Source organism: Sturnus vulgaris, chromosome 8 (genome assembly GCF_052056855.1).
Source record: "Sturnus vulgaris isolate bStuVul1 chromosome 8, bStuVul1.hap1, whole genome shotgun sequence".
NCBI lineage: Eukaryota > Metazoa > Chordata > Aves > Passeriformes > Sturnidae > Sturnus > Sturnus vulgaris.
In genome coordinates this window covers 26,552,726-26,573,076 of record NC_142250.1, presented here as the reverse complement: position 1 = coordinate 26,573,076, position 20,351 = coordinate 26,552,726, and the positions used below count along the sequence as shown (strand labels likewise).

Here is a 20,351-nt window from a genome sequence, read left to right as displayed (position 1 = left end):
CCAGTAAAAGTTCTCCCCATATTGTGATGACTGTAACAATCTTTCACAGAACCACACAGGACTAAGTCCATCTAGAATACTCTTTTTTAAATAATAGTGTCCTTTAAAATAATACTACTCTTAGCTATAATGCTGAATTCCTTCTAACCGCTTGATAATTTGAGGTTATATTTCACTTGAAACAAGATTTATTTGATCAAAACTGTACATGAACACAAAGCAAATTATTTAAAACTTGTGGAGCCCCCTCCATCTGATGGATATTAGAAGCATTAGTTAAGTCACATGAAAGCATGTCTTGCAAATGCTGCACCACGTTTGCCTTTCCTCCAGATGGTAATTAGACCTTTTCCTCCTGCGTAGCAGTCACGAGCTGATTTGCTCGTTTTGTTTGTGGCTTTCAAATTAGTTCACATAGTAGTTGGGATTAGAAATTTATTAAGGGATCAAGATACCTTTGCATCTCAGTTTTGCTCTCAGTCGATACTGGCACAAAAAATGTCTGAACAAAAAGCCCACATGTATTGCTGCTTTTCTTTCTGTAAATCCTGATTTTCTTTCACTGTTTCCCAGGAGCCTTTTTGTTCCAGAATGGACTTTGTGTTCTCTTGTGATCCTGATCAGCTCTGGAATCTTGGGACCAAATAACTTGTTCTGTAATATAAAAATTAATTATTTTTTAATCTGTTTTTTTTTTTTTTTTTTTTAGTGGCTGGCTGGCGGGTCATTAGACCCAATCCTACTTATGTAGTGAGCATAACCAGGAAGTTTATTATGCCTTCTACAATTACTATTAAAATACACCTTTCTGACAAAAAGGGAACATTTCCTACACACACAATAAAGGAAGATTTGACAAAAAGATGACACTAAAGACTATTGATTTCTTAGTAATATGCCAAAAAGAGACATTGCAGTGGGATAATATTGCAGATATGTCTTACTAGCAAAAAGGGGAAATAACACAGAGTGTGAGATACCAACTGTTTATTAATGTAAAGCTAGACTTTAAAATATTAAATGATTTTACTGAAAAAAAGCCAGCAAAGTTTTTCATTGCATAGTATTATTTTTTGTATTACAACCATGTTTGTAATAATTTCTGTGTGCAATGTTCTTCACTTTTACCTAGAAAATTAGGTCAAAAAATAGTTGACTACGTTGTAAAGTAGAATTTGGTTTTCTGTAGGATCTCATCTTGGTATAGCAGCAATGAGTGGAGCTGCAATAATACGTCAATTGTTAAGGCAAACAGCAGATATTGTGTGTCCAACAATAGTCTGTGCAAACTTTGGACACTAGCACTTGCTTAGGACAGAACAGAGTATTGTGATGTGATGCACTTTTTGTCTCAAGTGCCCTGAAATGTTTATTTTTTTGGCAGGAGGGATCTTTAATAGCTAATCCTCAAAATTATGTTTTATAGTGCACCATGCAGTATTTATGGATTAAACCAAAAAAGCCCATTACATTACATGGACTGAATTGCAGAAGAAGATGAAATTACCTACATGAAAAATAATTCCTGTGGCTTCTGACTGAGTGCTAATGTATCTTTCTGGATAGACTATAGAGGAGTGACTTCCTTTCAGAGCATGAGGTAGGAAATGGCGTTTATTCAAATTCAAATGCAATTAAGGAGACACTTAAATTAGTTTATAAAAGGCTGTTGGTTTCTTTACATACCAAGAAGTCGGAAATAATAATGAGTTTATCATGTTAACTGTGACAGTGATTCATGGAAGAAGTTACAGCCACAGGGAGGTATTTTCTTTCAAGAATCTAAATAATCTTCTGTCCATTTAGTGCCTTTCAATGGGATTTGGAACAAGTTTTTAAAGCTGGATAAAAGTCATTACTAACAAACAAGCCTAGCTGCCTTTTCTCTACAGGGAGGGGAGTTACTGAAGATATTCATTTTGCAGGATAGGTATTTCTGAACAGTTTGGGATTGTTCTGTATCAATCCTATGCCAGCTCTCAGTGATGAGATTTGGACAGACCTCAGTTGGAGCATCGGTAAATTATTCATTATTTCAGAACACCCTCAGAGAATTACAAAAATTGCTTAAACTAAAGGTTAATAAAGGACAATCTCTGGATTTTTAGCAGGTTCTAATAGTTTAGCAGCTGAAGATAAATGATTATGAGCCAGCTTTCTTTTGCTGAGAAGAGCCTACTCTTCACAGAATTGACAGAATACAGTGTAAATTCACAGATTATTCACAGAATGCGGTGTAAAGGACTATGCAGTCCAGTTTTTCTTAAGGAACTGAGAAATATCTGTACACCTTTGGTATTTCTAAAACTTTTCTGTTTAAAGCCTAGTTCAGAGCAACCTGGGTATGACTAAGAAATCCTGTGCTTGATTTCAGGTGTAAAAGCCCTGGTCCTCAAAAAGAAGGCCCGGTTGCAAAAGAAACTCAGAGATGAGCAGGCTGGGAATTAATTGTACCATTTTTGATACAAAACACCCATCCTTTTGATACTTTCCTAGATGATGGCTCAGAGGACCTGTGTGATGAGCATGAGAAAAGAATAACAAAAACTTTGTTCTTATGTTCAAAGTTATTACGTTGTTCTTCGAACTTCTCCCAGTAAAGCAGATAATACTGCAGTAGTATACAGGCTCAATGCTTCCCTAACACACACCTTACTTTCTGCAAAGATTTGACTTTTGGGTTGTTTAAACATTTCTCTACAAGAAGGGCCTTCAGACACAAAGTGCTATGAGCCTTTTTTTGAAGGTAAAGTAAATTCTGGAATAACAGAAAAACCAAACAACAAATGTAGCTGGACTAGAATCAAAGATCACTGCCAAACTAACTTTATTAATCTTTGAAAGAGTAACAATTAGGTCTCAGTCTTCCAAAAGCACTCCAAATGAGAAATCTCAGTTTGTGATGGTACTGATGGTCCTTATGATAGATCTGAGATTTCAAAATTATTCTAAATTGAGTTACTTTGTATATATTAACAACAGGACTATTTGACACAGTGTTCCTTGTAGTCTTTCAGTGTTCTGATACAGTTAAAGGATTCACTTCCACAGCAAAATAAAATGCAGATTGATTTCAGAACATTGAGTCTATGATAATCTAAAGCATTGGTATGTGTCAGGAATATTTTAAAAACTTCAAATCACAACTCTGTGCCTAGACCAAACCATTAGTTCATTATTTTGAAGTCTCAGGTTGTAATGGAGTGCTCTGTAGTGCTATGAATATTCATATAAATTCTGACTTATTCCAGAGGCTGTTCTAATTTAGACCAGATGCATAAACCAGTTTAAAGGAGAGGGAGGGAAATGGACAGGAATTCTTGCCTCTAGAAATTGAGTCAAACTAGTCGAGTTAACAGGCACAGTAGCCTCAGAAAGCTGTTAACCAATGCTCGTCACTTCTATGCAAATCTCTGAAATTTGAAAATGTTCATTCAGGAAGTGACAGTAAATCTATGTTATACTGCTAAAACCGAGTAGGAAAGCTAACTGTGTTACCTTAAGCCAGGGTGAATTAGGTTTTATTCTCTTTTCTCTGTTAGTTAATTCCTTTGTCTTGTGTCAGTAAATTACAGAATCACAGAGTGAATAAGGTTGGAAGGGTCCAACCTCCTGCTCAAGCAGGGACCCCTAGACCACACTACTGCAGATTCTGTCCAGATGGTTCTGGAATATCTCCAGTGAGGGAGACTCCACAGCCTCTCTGGGCAATCTGTTCCAGTGCATGTTCACCCACAGGACAGAAGTTCTTCCTCATGTTCAGATGGAACTTTTTCCCATTGCCTTTTGTCCTATTGCCCAACACCACTGAGAAAAGTCTGGTCCATTATCTTGACACCCTCCCTTCAGATACTTATAGGCATTGACAGGGTCCCCTTTTAGGTGTGTCTTCTCCAGGCTGACCAGGCCCAGCTCTCTCAGCCTTTCCTCATTTGAGAGATGCTCCAGTCCCTTAATCATCTGCTGGACCCACTCCAGGAGCTCCATGTCTCTCCTGTATTGAGGAGCCCAGAACTGGACACAGAACTCCAGCTGTGGCTTCACCATGCTGAGTAGAGGGGCAGCATCACCTCCTGATCATCTGTCCAAAAAATTTCCTTTTCCAACAGACTGTTTGGAATCTTTTTGCTATCAAAGCTTTCATACTGCTGTTCCTCCAAGCAAGAAACTGTAAGAAGTAATATTTTTTACTTTTGTTTGTTTTTAATTTGCACTAATAACTGAGAATCTTCTCTCCCAGTGAAAGAATGTCTTTTCTGCAGCTCAGTTCGTTCTGGCAGCACTGTGAGTGATTAAGAGCTTTCAGAGAGAGTTAATCATCCTCATAGGCTTCCTCCTGCCCTCACATGAGTCAGGTTAGGGAATTAGTTGAAGAAGGCACTTCGGTGTGATTATCCAATGGCTTTAAAATACACATAGGAAGTGAAGCTGAATATCAATGGTGAGTGCCTACTACCTTATTTCTGGTGAGCTTGCAGGAGGCCATGAGAAATACGTATACAGAGCTAGTTTACTGGTCTGCTGAATCGTTGGCTGATTTCTTGATCCATAGGAAATCGTATCTGATGCATGGGACAAGGATCAGAAAGAGCTACTTCTACTGTTTATTTTGTTACATGCTTCTCTGTTAGTTTTTCAGAATCATGCTTTTGGAATGCCAAAACTTTGTTACAAGGTTTAGCTTGCATATAAAACAAGTTTCAATGCCAAAAGGAGGCAATCTAGAACTGTAATCTTTGTCCCCCCTTTCTTCAAGGTTGTGGATGTTGGAGGAGCCAGTTTATTTGGTCTCCTGCAGCCACATGCTCCTGTCCAGAAGGTTTCCTGGGCAGTGCTGTGGAAAGGTAAAAGTAGAGGGAGGGAAACAAGTTGCACATTGTGACACTGGAAGACTGTTATTCAACAGCCGTGTCAGTTTGATAAAACAAGGCTTTTATGTCCCTACCTATATCCTGCCTTGTGGGCATTGTGGGGAATGCCTTTTTGGGTTTTTGGTAGATTCCCCACTGGCTAAAGGTTGCAGTGATGAGTCTCTTCTCTTGCTCTTTATTCACCAGTGAAGTGTATTGTAATAGAAACTAATGTAATTAAAAGTCATAGGATGTTTAAAATTTAAAGGAGTATCTGTAAGAAAAAATCTATAATTATTTCTTTTAGTGAATTGTTATCTGAACAACTTAGACAAATGTTAAACCCTTGTACAAGTAATATTTCAGGAAGTGCTTAACTTCTGGAAGTTAAGAGGAGTTCTAGATTTCTTAATTTTGTTTTGAAACTATGTCTTTAAATTGGAATTGTACTTACATATAAGAACTACAAGACATGCAGCATGTAGCATCAAAAGTGACAGGATTTAAAATGACAGAAGCAGAAGGTGGTTTATTATGAAAGACTCAAAGTGCTTGCCCCATCTTGATTTGTAATAGAATAACCAGGTAGGAGGTGGATCCAAACTGACCTTACCTTACTAATTGATAGTTTTCCAACAGCTGTTTTCCAGGAGCCTTTTTTTTGTCTTTCAGTAACGTGTTTTGGTCTCAGTGATGGTGTTCATCTTGTTACTGGTGTTGGATACTTTTTTTTATATGTATTTTTTAAAAACCTATGGGTGAGTTTCATGTCTGGAATCTTTATATTCCATATTAACTGTAACCAAAAGCTTTACTGCCCAGTTCAGTAGGATTTACTTGTATAATAATCTAATGGGTTTGTTTGGTTTTAATTTAAAATGTTGTATGTGACTGTAGGTAATTAAAACATTTCCTGAAAAATAGTGGGTTTGACTGTACTATGCTGGAATTGCCTCTGCTGATCATGAAGAGTTGAATAATAGTCATTTGTCACATAGGGTGTTGACTCAGACACAAATGATTTCAATTCAGATGACAGAGGGTGTTACAAAACCCAGCTGTTGACTCTGCTCCTCTTTCCACAAGTTGCTTTGTCTGTGGCACGAATGGCTGACCTATGAAGCAGTTTTTGACAACCACAGTTTCTGGCCTAGTTTATTCAAGTAAACCAGTGGTGACTTTGAGTTGTTTTAATGCACTGGGTTGGCAGCTCCAGCAGTTTAGGAGCTGTTTCCAGTGTCAGTGCTACGAGGTAGTGGCAGCCTTTGGAGAAGAGCGAAAGCCTGGTAGGATGTTTAAGTTGCCTGTATTAATGCAGAAATTGTCTGTTTGTGATTCACAGCTAACTTGAGAAAGAGTTCTTGCAGCAGTGTGCCAGCACTTGCAGAGCAGTTGCAGACAGCCGCTGGGCAGACACATTTTCTTGGCTCAAAATGATTAATCTCAAGCTAAGGCAATTTTCTCCAAGAGCTTTGGTTGTTAATCAAATCTGTAGAAAAGACAACAAGAAACATCAAAACAGATACTCTTCTTTGAGGTTTCAATTGCACTGGGATTGGAAGAAGACATTTGCATTTTTTTTGAAAGATACATAGTGGGCACAAGAATATGAGCCAAGAAATTTATTGGCCAGGGCTAATTCTACTGAATAAATCAATAAGGTGTTAAATAGGAAGCTATTGAAACAAGACTACCAGGTAGGCTGCTTAGGATGGAAGAAAGAAAATGTGTTTGGGGGGTGGCATTGTTGGGAAGTGTGCCAATTTTCTTTGCTTTCCCTTCTAGGATAATACCTTGCTGAGCTCACAAGATCCCTCTGGGGATTATGGACTTGGTTGACTTCTCAGTAGAGTCAGAATAGCTAACATTGATAACAGTGGGTGGAAGAGACAGCCCTATTTTAATATGTTAGTATAATCTCAAATGGAGGCTTCTTGTTTATTTGTATCTAGATACTTACATAGTAAGCTTTAGATTTTTGCCCTTCAAACAGAGTTATTTTCCCAAGAAGAACTTAATTATTTTTTTTGTTTTTGATTATGCCTTCATAGCCTTTTTCTGGAGTTAAAAATAGAATACAGGTATCTTCTATCTAATGAACTTGTGGACTAGATGTTTCTGTTGCCTTTTTTCTCCTGTAACAGGATTGAATTCTTGCACTACAGCAACCCTGAAGTCATTACCCTGCACTTAAAACAAAGTGCAGAAAGGAATGACCTTTTGCTAGCACTCTGTGTTGTTTATATTGCTAAGCCTGATCACCATCTCCCAGCAAAAGCCAGTTTAATCCTTAAACATTTGTACATATAGTATCTGTTCAGAGTTGTCTATTGTTTGCTGTCTGGTTCTCATTGATTATAACGTTGTGCATCTCCACAATGCCCCTATTTGCCCCTTGGATCTTGATTGTACAGGGCAGCTCTTATCTTCCTTGCTGATAGCATATCACCAATGGTACCAGTTAAGAGCTGAAAACACTTGTAGCATAATGGAAAGTTCCACTTTTGCCAGGATGACTCATTAATTAACCTCGGGATGGAGAGGCTTCCTGTGCCAACTTAAGAAAAAGTTACGGGAAGATACTCTTCTATATAAAAAGATAAATGATTGGAAGAGTTTTGTCAGCCTTGTAGGAATTATGTTTTTTAATACTCTCAATCTGCCTGAAACAAGCTTGGAAACTCACTGAAATAGATACTTTGGAAATAGTTTATATCTTGCTTTGCTTTAGGAGTGGACAGACAACTGCTGAGAAGAATGGACTGGTACTAGCAGTGTTGGAGGCAAGCAGTACATCCAGGATGCATTAAATATCTTTTCTTTCCAACTGACCACAAGCTTTTGGCTTCAGATAGGTCACTGTTCAAATGTAGCTACCAAGTTGACCACTTGGGAGGAAAGGAAAGGAAGAAAATAGTCTTGGTTTTGGGTGGTGTCAGGGATAGGAAGGGCTCTTGGGACTGTGAAGAGGCCAGGGAGGATTTTGGCTGCTGTGCAGAATGCCCTCGTGTGCCTGTCAGGCATTGCTAAAAGTGCGTGGGTGGCTGGGGTACAGTTTCACTGTCCCAGCCTGGTGTGGATGGAATGTCTGTAACTCAGGACTTCAGCAAATTTGTCCTGTGGACTTCAAGGAATCCTGTGATGCTCTCATAGTGCTAAGGGCATGATTTAGTTTTTGTCAAGGAATCTTTGCCAGATCTGTAAGATAAAGCATTGTGTGTCTGTAGCAGACTTGAACCGAGCAGAATGGTCTCTGCATAAAGACATATGATGGATGTAAAGATCTCCAGTGAGGAGCTGTAACTAGGCCTGGGAGTGAGAAAGAAGCTCCAGAATTTGACTTTTAACTGCCAGTAGTTTCTGAGATAGAAAGAGCTTTTGCTGCAGAAATCTTCTCCCTTCAGAATAGGGAAGCAGTATAAAAAGGGAAGATGCTTCATTTAAGCTAAAAGTGTGGCTTGGATTTGATCTATTAACATTTGGGCATTTCAGGCTTGACAAGTGGCTATAAAATAGCAAAATACAGATATTTTTAATCTCCAGTGGAGCTGCTTCATTGATTCCCCTCACATGCACACATGTGCAGGGGTGACTTCTGCTTTTTGCCCCAAGGAGTGTCTGTTTACCCAAAATACAAAAGGTTAGACAGACTTGTTACCTAATTGTCTCTTTTTGGCTGGTTATCTCCGTCTGCTGTCTGTCTAGGAGGAAAACCAGGTGCTGAGCTGTGACAGGCTTTGTAACCATGCAGAGTAAATTGAGGGGGCATGAAGCAGAAAGGAATATAACTTTGTACTAGAGACTGCAAGCAAAAAGAGATGAGGAGACTAATTTTGTTAAGAAAATGAGCATGCCAAGTAAAACACAGGTTCAAACCATTTGTTCCCTTGAGAAGCTTTACGATCTAAATTTGACATAGACTGTAGCAAATATCCAAAGAACTGCCATATGGAGGAATAGCAGCTTGCCTTAAGATCATACACTTAAGAGCTTAATTTCTAAATTTCTATTGAGCAATGTCTCAATTCAGCAGCAGAAAAAGGGTGCTTCATGAGGAAACTTGAGTGAGAAAGGAACGGTGGGACATTTCTGAGTAGATCTTGCAGGTGCAAAAAGGAAAGGTTGGGAAGAGCTGTCTGTAGTGGGGAGCGAGACATGAATCCAGGTGTAAACAAAAGTATTTCAGTTTGTTACTCAATGGTGAAGTTACTGCTGCAACTTACTAAATCAAATATTTTCAACATTTCACCAAAGAAATGTCCAGTACAAGGAAGGGTAAATAACATTGACTTTTTTTTTACTTAAGAAAAATTTTTAAAAAGTTGGACAGGAATGGAATTATCAACTGCAGTTCTGTACACAATATGGAGTAGATGTCAGCAATACTCTGGCTTGTTGTGCTACACCCTTTTTCTTTTCCCTTGCCTCAAATGAGAGCTTATGCATTAGAACAGAAACCATGCAGAATCCAAGCTATGTAGTTTCTCAGTGAGGCAAGGTGCTATCCTGATGTTCCTGGTGTGTTGTCTCTACATCAGTAGCTACCAATGCTTCTCCCAGACTGCAGAGATCACTGGGAGCTGCTTCCTCTCAGGAGACGGGAGCTGCCAAGGCTCAGTCCTGTTGCACACTGTTCAAAATCAGTCCACTTAGCACCTTTGACTTAGAGCCCTGAGGGGCTGACACCCACTGGAAGGTGACCTGGAAACCCTACAGGAACAATGTAGCTATCCATACAGGAGAAGCTGATAGAAAGTATTTTCAGCTTCCAGATCTTTATGAGGATTTTCCTGAATCGAGTGCTGGGGTTTTTGACATCAAGAGTGTGATAAGCAGAGAATTGGATCTGTAATGGCAGAAGATTGCAGGCATTAAACTGTGAAGTCTGAAAGTGCATAAGGGGAAAGTAACCATCTCGAAGGTAGTGGAGACTACATGCCCACAATGCTGCTTTTGTTTTAAATAAAGTCATCTCACCTCAACTCCACAATAAAGCACAGGACGAACAATGAGAATATGTTGGGGGAGGGAAAGAGAATGATGGGGGAAATAAAAGTCATCTGTACAGAATGTAACCACTCAGGATCACACAACCCTGCTCTTTTAAACAAATGTTGATTTTAGCTCTCTGATTATGGATTTGGAGAGAAAAAAATCCCTGAAATTCTATCTCGTTTGAAGTTACTGGGGAAAATGCTGTTGCTGGATTCTCAGTACTTCAAACAAATCATGGATATTGATACTTTGAATATTTCATGTGGTGACATATGAAATATTGATAGATAAATATAATATTATATTAGATAAACTCCAGTGTCTCAGCTCTGCTATGTTATTGTGTATAAACTCATGAGCTGTTTTTTCATTTAGTTGGGACATATGTGAACAGCTCTTCACCTTTGTAGGAAACAATTTCACGTCCTTCTGCCTTCACAATTTTGGATGCAGTCTGAGAAGAATGAAGAAGAGACGCCTTCTCTTCACTGGGGGTTGGATCCTGTATTTTCTGCGTTTGCAAGACTCTATATTAAAGATATTACAGAAATGAGAGAATCTAAACAGGTGCCAGGTATGTATTTGTATGTGCTGATTATGATGCACAGAGTATTATAATTGATTTATGTTGTGCTTTTTCTCAAGGGATTGAAGAATACTTCACAAACAGCAGTAGTTTTAAGTAGTTTTAGTACTGAGTGGAAAGCTACTAAGTTTAAGCTAAGTGATGTTACTGCCTTTTAATAGTTCCAAGAACAACAGGTTGTATGTGAAATGTATCTGAAAAATAAAATATATTTGTTAAAATGGCTTTTCTTTCTCTCCAGAACCTCTTTTACATTAAGGTAATGCTGTGTTTCCTCTGTGTGGTGGTGCTTGTTATATTCTGATGAAGTTAATTCTAAGAAATGTTGGTCTTTTCTGGCCCTATGTATTGTTATCTTTCCACTGTCTCTACATTTTCTGGAAAATTTTGACAGATGATGACATTGCTAGATGTGTGATTTTGCTTTCTCCTATAGATATTAACACATTATAGAACAGATAAAAATTTTGAAGTTTTGTCTCCTTAATTTCTGGATATGTTAGATACATTACATTCTTCATACACTGGAGCAACCTTATTATAAATTCTGGCCCCCGTGCTTTACCTGACCCCACCAGTGTCTGCTCTGCAGTCTGTGTCCTGCAGTGTCACCCACATGTGAGCTTTGGCTGAAGCAGCACGGCTCTGACCTTGTAGTTTTCACTACACAGACTTTAAATAGACTGCAGTGTATCTTGTGCTGTGGAAGGGTTCATTACTCCCAACTGAAGCTTCACATGGTGCAGGATTATCAGGGAGGAGCCCAAAGAACTTAGAATTATTGAGGAAAAGCAATAAGCCCTAAGCACGGCATATGTCTTTGTTTTGGTTTTGATGTTTTGGTCGTGGTTTGTTATTTTTATTTTTTTCTGTCCATGGAGACCAAGTACCCCTGTTTGGCACTTTGAATATGCTTTGCCTTGTAGGTTTTGTTATTCTTCTTCAGTTTTCTTTAACAACAAGGATAGCAGCAGTGCTATTTTTGGAGAAATGAAGGACCAGTGGGGATTTTTGCTCTTCTTGCAACCGTTTTTATATACATGAAGACTTCACAAACCACAAATACAAGTATATTTATCTATCTATCTATCTATCTATCTATCTATCTATCTATCTATCTATCTATCTTTGTTTATTTAACATGGCAGGAGACTTTTGTCTTAAATCCATTGCAGCAATCAGGCTACAGATTGTTGTTGATGTTTGTCCTACAGTAAGTTTTATTTAGAAGCCTTTTTAAACTGTCTTATAAATGTTTCTGGTAGTACCGGTGTAGGAAACGTGTCTGGTAAAAACTGTTCTTCATCAGTTAGATATTTTAATTGTTTTCAAACAAAAGACAACACAATTCACTGTGAGCAGAATTGGACTGTAGTTTGAACTTGAACAGTAGTACATACAAATCTGAAAATGTATTCAGAATAATTAACCTTATAAACACCACCAAACATTTCATGATAGCAGGAACAGTCCTAGAAAGGACAGTCCTGCTCGCTTTTTACCTCCAAATTACCTGATTTCCCTTCTTATTTCTCTTCCTGTTATTTTACTTAACTGAGTTGGCTTCTGCTTCAGGAACTTTTTCTGTTTTGTTATTACCTTTGTTTTTTTTTCTAAGATGATCCTACGGAGGTCGTATCTGTCATGTCAAGATATCAGCCTTTACAGTTGGTTCATTTGAGCTTTCTCCACTTCCTGTGCATCTGCACTCTGCACATTTAAGCTTGCTTGCAATCCTGTATAATTTTCTAAACCCAACTTCAAATAAAATGAAATTTCCTAGAACCAACATCCTGAATTTTGTTCATTCTCTGGTGCTGTTTGTATACCACCCCAGACGTTTTTCAGTGTATCTTATTTGTTGGCAACAAATGACAGCACAACAAAAACACTAAAATTAATACCTTTTGGGGAAGGAAGAATGTAGGTGTTTGTTGTCAATGCTTCCTGCCTTTAATGGGTTTTTAAAGACCAGCTGAAGCTAAATATATGGTTGGCTATAAATCAGTCATTAAGTAATGGTAATTAAGAATGAATGAATGCAAAACAAAAAGTTGTAACTAGGAAGAATGGAAAGAAACACAGACTGAATGTCAGGAAAAACATCCCTAGAATGACATCTGTTAGACCATGGCACAGCCTTCCCAGGAAGAAGGTGGGATCCCCTTCACTGGGATTGTTTATATCCTGACTGTACGGATTGCCAGGAATTTACTGTACAAAATGGTCTTGTATTGGCCCTGAGGAAATGGACTGAATGACCTAATGAGTTTTTTCTTTCCACTTCTAAGCATTAAGATTTGATGCCACAGTGACTAATCCCTTAAAACAACGCAGAGGGAAGCAGTAAACCTGGCCAATTACTCTGCTGCTATAAATGGTGACAAGAAGGCTGGAAAATCTCCCAGATAAAAACAGCAATTGTGTTGTCTTAGCAGCCTTGCAATGAGAGTGGGTGTCAAACTCAGTTGTAACACATAATCACATCATGGAAATGAGCTTTTCTCACAGTTACCATGCACCAGTGCTTTGTGACAGCTTATCAACAAGGAAAGGAAGCTACAAATAGTATAAAAGGAGGTAATAATAATTAAAGGAATGGCAAACAGCACAGTAATGCTGGTATAGACATGACCAGCACTTGCCCTAGAGAGCTCTGTATCTATAGCCCCCTGTAGCTGTGGCTGTTGAGGTAATGGCATTTTGCTCTGTGTTGATTACTGGGGTATTGGGAACCTCACTGAATGTGTTGTCCACAGCTTAAAATATTTAGTATATATTTATTGCTACCAATATGGACTTAATTTGAACAAATAAACTGGCAGGACGAGTAATTTACACCTTGAAGTCATCAAGTCCAACAACTTTTAATAGGTTAAATATAATTTCATTCTTCAAATTAATTCGGGTAGTTTCTCTGAGAGTAAGGGTGGAGTTCTATGTGAGATTGTGGGGATGGAGAGAACCAGTTTTATTTGGTCTCTGTCATCTACCAAAACTCAGCTTACTAACTGGGAAACAAATATAATGACATGTTGCTTGTTTGCATAATCAGGAGCTGGGAGTCTCTGCTCCGCAGACTTATCCTGAAACTAGCCCAGACCTTTTACAGAGATGTTGTAAGATTCAGTGAATGACTATGTACACTGGAAGCATCTCCACTGGGGGTTTCTGTAGCAGTGTTTATTTGTGCCCTGCTAAATGAGATGAGAGACAAGTGGACAGACCTGCTAAACATTCTCTATGCCAGACCTGACCAGTGGCTGCATGATTAGTATAGCCAGATCTGAGATAAGAGCCATAGATGCATCCTCAAAACATTGCAGTGGATTTTTATGAGCAGAATTTCTACTGATGAGCTGCTTGGCTGATCACCTCTGATTTCTTCTGAAACTTTTGTGTTTTCTCTCTGTCTTGCGTGAAGAAAGTTAATTCCAGGCTCATTTAAGGCTGCTAGCTATGTAGGACAAGTTATTTTTGGATTTTGGATTTAGGGTTTTTTTTATACAGAACATTTTTCTGACTCCCTTGCTGCTGTGTTTCCCTTTGTAAGAATAACACTTGCCACGGTGTATGGAGCCAAATGTTCCCTTCTGAGTCCCTTGAGTTATCTAGTTTTCAGAAGACAGTTATTGAACATCCCAGATGGCTTATTTCAGTAAAGCAGCAGTATTTGAAAACTGAAGAAAACACATTCACTGAAAACTAGCCAGCCCAGGGTATATTTGGAGCTTATTGCCCTATTTCCCTCCTGCTAGTGGACTGTGAAGCCTCAGTGTATGATGTTTACATTAGTGTTTGTTAACAACATTTGTCACTCTCTTGAAAGGGATTACAGAGTGAGGCAACCTCAGTGTTGTCAGAGTCCACTGGGCTGTGATTTCTCACTGTTTCCTGGACATGTTTCTAAGTGTTATTTAAGTTATCTTTATAGATGCACAAAAATAGCTTTGAAGGGATGTTTTTAGATGTGTGTTTTCAGAAACTGAAGTTCAGGATGCAGTCCACAATGACTGCAGTAGTGTACTCTGCAGTCTGAGAGGGCTGTTGCTCTCCCCCTGCCCCCATGGCTCCTGTTCTTCTAGAAATGAAAGACAGAATTATGTTAGTTTTCCTTTTGGAGGCTCTGCCTTAATCAGGAACAGCTGCATTGTGAGAAGCTCAGACTGCTTCCTTTGTGTTCTATTATTTATTCTGAAGCCTTATGAAGATATAAAAAAAAACCCCAAACCAAACAACAAAGCAAAGCAAAACAAAAACCCAAATGAAACAACAAAAACAAACAAAAACCCCCTAATGCTTGCAGCAAACAAATGTTTTTCAGATCCAAATGTGTAAGAAAACAAGAGGTTAATAAGATTCTGACACTCTACAAAAGCAAGCTTTTGGTGTCCTAAGTACAGCTGATACTTTCTCCTTTTAGCGTTCCTAGTCTTCAGTGATACAGGGGATTTTTTTCTGTGTAGGCACTGTATAATTTAAGATATATTAAATATGTAAGAAAGTATGGTTTTTTTACTGACAAAAGTGACTAAGTAGAGTAGGGTGTTGAAAGAAATAGTTACACTAATCAAGTATGTTTTGTGTCTAGGTATATTCTTTTATAATGGACATCCAGTAAGACAGGTGGATGTTGTTGGAATAGTGGTTCAAACAAAGGAGCGAGATACCTTTTATAATTATGGAGGTAAGGAAAATGTCTCTCTTTCTTCTTGCACTTATCAGCCTTTTATCATAGTTACTGTTAGAACTGAAAGGTTTCCTTATTTGGTCGTTGTGTATTCTTGAAACAAATGTGCTCTTATCCTAATATAATGTCTATCTACAGCTGAGATTACTTAGCAAATGTAGAGAAGCTACTGCTTATCTCCACTTCAAAAATAGAGAATTAAATAGTTAACACAGAGTAATTGATTCATGTGGGGTCATGTAACAAATCTTAATTTTGGTTGTTGCTTTGTCACTGGACTCTGTCACCTTCCTCTCCTATTTGCAGTCCCTTTGGTCAGATTCAAACGTATTTAACAGTGCCCAGAAATGGGAAATCCCTTCTTCTATATTTGAACCTTAGAAATGCCTTCTGACTTTTTTTATGTCTTGTCATATCTTGAAGCCAGCTTCTAGTAGCAGTCAGGAGCATGTTTATGTTTAGATGCACAAGAGTAAGAGTCTTAACAAATGCACTCAAGCATCGTAGTGCCAGTCCTTGCCAGCACCAGCTGGGAGCTGTCTCCTCTGTATGGCTTTTCCCAGTATTCAATTTTATTAACAGGGAAACATCTGATTGTCATTTTGTTCAGCTGTCTTTTACATCTGGAGAAAAGGCAGAGTGGAACTGTGGTGATGTGGCAAGTTTCAGAAGGTGGGGGGAGGTCACCTCACAGTAGGAAGGGAGAGCCAAATGCACAGATCCTACTGAAGCCCTTATGGCCAGTGTCTTCCTCTGCCATGGGTTTTTACCTGGTGGAGGTGAGGCACAGAGTTCCTCTCCTCCACAATTCCCCTGCTTGTAAAATTGCAGTTCCCTGACCCTCAGGGGTACTGTGAAGATACAGCTGATGAATGAACCAGGTCCCAGCTTCCCCAGCATCAAACTGCAGAAGAGTAGCATTAACTACAAATGCATTAATCACTTCATGAGAACAGAGGAACACAGAATCAAAACGACCAAGACAAAACCAATTCTATGGGTAAGGGTTTTCCATGCTGCTCTCAGCATCAGTTTAACAACTAAACCTGCTGAAAATGTTTGACCGGGACAGAAAGTGGAGGAATAGAAATAAAAAGAAACTACAGAGTAGTGGAATTAAGGCCTTAGATCAGCCAACCTTAAAGTGCAGCTCACAGTAAGCCTGGCTTCCTGCTGTCCTTTCACATCCAACTTCACTCTTTGTTCCAGCAGTTCCTGGTTTGAGTTTTCAGGCTACCTGCCAGGGTGCCCCTCCCCAGCCTGCCCTCCCTTTCAGGCAGGCCGACTCTGTCAGTGCAAAACTGTAACTTCTTAGACAGTTTCCTGCTTGTAACTTCTTGCCATCTTTCAGTTCAACAGACTCTGTTGAGTCACAGGGGGTTGCATCAGTTGGAGTGGCACACACTGCTCAGGACTTGCTCACTTTCCATCTGCTTAAAAGTGACTTACAAAGCAATTCTCCCTTTGTACTTTTCCTCTGATAGAGAACTGAAGTGTCTTTGTGTCCCTGCCATGATCCTCCTCCCTCATTTCCTATCTGTTTGCTTCAGAATACACATCACTCACGTTAAAGAATCTTAGGTCCTCTGCTGAAAACTCTACAGCCAGAACTGATGACAAAATTATAATTGTATGAAAGAGTTAATTTACTCTTTCCTGGCTCAAAAAATAAAAACTACATGCTGTGTAATATTGATTTTGACACTTTGATTTTTTCTTGCTATTATGGTAAGTTAGGAGAAAGATATCTAACTAAAATATAGCTTTGATCAAGCTCATATTTTACCTAATGCACCTTTCTGACCTCTTATGTCTCCTTTCCTTTTTAACAAAACCAAACATCACGTGATTTTCTTTGTACTCCAAAACTGACTTGAAAAGCTGAAAGACAGTTGACTTAAAATCAAATTAAAAAAAAAAAAAATCACCAGCATCTTAGTAGGTTCATGCAGGCCTGACAAGAGCCATACCCTTTTTGTCATAAAGAAATTAAAATTTACACAATTACCTCATTTAAGTGGTAGTTTTGAGCTACTCCTCAAATAATTAAGCAAGAATCAAAGAAACCAAAGCCAAACAAACAAAAGCCAGGAAAAAAAACCCAACAAACAAAAAGTAAACCTACAAAAAACCCAAATAAACAAAAGTTTAAACCCAAAGAGATGAGGAAGGGTGGCACAAGGAGCACAGGAAGTTTTCAAAAGTTTGTAGACCTCTTGAATACATTTAAAATAGATTAACATTCTCTTGTCTGATTAGAATACAATTGCAAGAGTTCTCATTCATCTGCACTTCAGGAGTTAACTTGTCTTTTTGCTCAAAGCTTCCATCTCTGAAATTGCGAAACTTTGTTTCAGAACCTTGCTCTGCTACCAGATTCCTTGTGTGCTCAAGTACAGGTCAGTGTCTCCAGGACTCTGTTTTCAGCTGTTACATTGAGGAGGAGGAGTCTGGCCTCCTAATCCTTCAGTCTTACTTGATTTGTTTCCAAGCCCTTCTCAGGAAGCCTCTCTGGCTTGGTTGGTGCAAGCAGGAACATCTAGAAACTGTAGGAATGCAAGAGTGAAATGTCATCTGCCCTGCTTCTTGTTGCCATTGCTGGCTTGCATGGATGGCTTGGCATGGTTTATGAGGGTTCTGACTACTACTAAAATAGTTGCTGTCTGTCTGTACCAAGGAGAGGAAATCCTACCAGCAGATCGTTATCTGTGCTCGGGTACAAAATTAAAACTGCTGAAATAGTTGCAGATGCAGCAGCTCAAAACCCAGATAGCAGAGAGGAGCATACTTTTGTGATGGAATTTGGAATTGCTGCATCTTATAAGTGCTGTAAGTTTGCTAATAGGAATGTGCAGCTAAACTGCTTGGAAACAGGAAGGCAAGACAATGATTTGCAATTAGACCCCCCCAAACAGGGAGATTATTTTAAAATACGTGAGACAATGCAAAGGCATTTTGCTTTGATGCTATGGTTCCCAGAGGAAGTGACTGCAGGTACCAATCAGTACCTTCATGGTAAACATTGCTGTTACTTTTTTAGTCATGGACCTGGTTTAAGGAGCAGAAGAAAATTGCAGGTTTCCATTTGTGAGGAGTGGAATCTCAGTCTTGGAGATGTTACATTCAGGAAGCAAGGTGCATTGGCTGGATGATCCTTGACAGACATTTAGTGCCTCTCTATTTAGAGTGTTTGTTGCACAAGCCATCTATATACAGTCCCTTGATTGATAGAAAATTGATTCTTCTGACAGCTTTTAGTTTCCATTGAGTTTTGTCTTTTCCTACTGTCGTCGACAATGCAGTGCCTGGAGCAGAAATTTTAAAACTTATTTTCATTGGACACTGGCAAAACAGGAAAAACAGCTTAGGAGAAGATGCTGAGCCTTTTCAGCAGCGGAAGTGGCATGCATGCCACCAGCACCTGCACTTTAAATTGGGATTTCCTGGCTTCAGCAGAACCACAAGCATGTACTGTCTTCTGTCCTTCCTTCCTAGAGGAGCTGCCTTTCTGCTCCCTGAATGTCATCCTATATTGGAATGACCAGCAGACTTTGAGCATGATATTGGCATGGAAATCAATGCAGCTGGAGGTAGCTGCACTCCTGGTTTATTCACATGGTTGTATCCCCAAATATTGAAGTGCTGTTTTCTCACTGTAACAGTAATGTTTCTGTGGTTTGTGCCTGGTTTCCTGTTTTAATTTGTCTGATTTCAGCCTTCAACACTGATTATTCTCCCGACCTTGTCAATGAGATTGAAACCCCTTAGTATTAAATATGTATATTGAAGCCTCATAATTTAAATTAGTGTATGATCTTTCTTTGAGAATATACCTGTTACTTTGCTGACTATGCACATATGCACACCTAGTGCTGAGCCACTTCCATGTTTGAAACAACTGTGGAAATTACTTCAGATATGTAAGTAGAGTTTGGACACCCACTCTACCTTCCAAACCCGTTGAAATGAGATGTCCATGGCAGTTATCTCCCTACATATTTATGTATCTTCACTTCTTGGAACATGACTGCCTGCTTTCCTAGTCTGTAATTCTTGAAATTTTTTTTGCAGTGGATGATAGTACTGGAGTTATAAATTGTGTCTGCTGGAAAAATCCCATGGTAGCAGAAACACCTTTATCAGGTAATTTATCAAATTAATAAGTCCTCTTTTGACTGTATGTTTTTACTTATGTCTGTCTTAAATAATTTACTAAGTGATCAAACTTGCAGAAGAGCAAATTCAACTGTTCAGTTGTTTTGTTTTTCTTTTAATTTTAAGCCACCACATCATATTGCCTGGGGCATTTTGGGAATTTTGTATTCATTTTTGTGTTGTCTTCAAGAGTGATGCCAATAAAACCATTACATTATGTCCTGTCCCTGCCTTTTCCTTATTTGAGTAATATGATATTTCAGTTCTATGCTGTAACATTGTTCAGAGAATTTGCCTGTTTGAATTGGAATTGTTAAGGTTCTTTCTGTGACTTCATCTAGTAAGGAACTAGGCTGGAAATGTGTCTCAACTTCTGATTCCAAAGTTAGTCCATTGACCTGCCCTTGTGATTATGGTTTCAGGATTTATCCTTGCTTTGTTTGTATTCATGTGCTCCTGCTCATAAAGACACTGTCAGCAGTGAACCTGAAAGTAGTTTCAAACACAGTGGGAGGATGCTAGCAGTCTTTTACAATTTGGGCAAGTCCTAAATGTGCAGTAATTGTCATTTGAAATGAATGTATTATTGCACTCACTAACAGAACACTCACTAATGTCTGGCTGTCTCTTTGCTTTTTCTCCCACTGCTTCTTGTAGATCAGAATACAGAATTCTTTCTACTTTGGATCTTCTTGGAAGCCCATGTAGTGGATTGACAACCCTAATATGGAGCTGATCAAATCCTACTGAAATAAATCTTACTTGTGTCATCTGCAGTGTTAGGGATTCATATTAATAGAATGGAGAAAGGAAAGCTTGATGTAAAAGTTAAAAACTGATGTGTGTGGAACAAGCCCATTTATACAGACAGATAATTCATACTTATATTTAACCATCATATGACAGGTGGTACAAATGGTCCCAGCTGGAATGTAAAAAAACAGCTCTCACTTTGGAGAGGTGATGGTCTGGCACAGCTCTCAAAACAAACAAACAAAAAAAAAGGAGACATGACATGCAATCAAATCAGTTTTCAGTTCTGAGGAACTTAAATGAGGAACTCAGATGCATTAAA

General features: G+C 38.7%; 1 protein-coding gene across 3 annotated transcripts in view; it reads left to right on the top strand.

Moving 5' to 3' along the window:
* Positions 1 to 20,351, top strand: part of STN1 (STN1 subunit of CST complex) — a 41,180-nt gene that overhangs the window by 5,497 nt on the left and 15,332 nt on the right. Inside the window, exons 1-4 of one of the 3 annotated variants that reach the window (XM_088169297.1) lie at positions 1,287 to 1,600; positions 10,256 to 10,419; positions 15,023 to 15,118; positions 19,193 to 19,264. In XM_088169297.1, coding sequence (XP_088025423.1) covers positions 1,596 to 1,600; positions 10,256 to 10,419; positions 15,023 to 15,118; positions 19,193 to 19,264 — 337 coding nt within the window. In that variant the 5' untranslated portion in view covers positions 1,287 to 1,595. Of the gene's footprint in view, positions 1 to 1,286; positions 1,601 to 10,220; positions 10,420 to 15,022; positions 15,119 to 19,192; positions 19,265 to 20,351 lie in introns of those variants that run through there. The other 2 variants (XM_014883781.2, XM_088169298.1) reach the window with 2 other exon arrangements.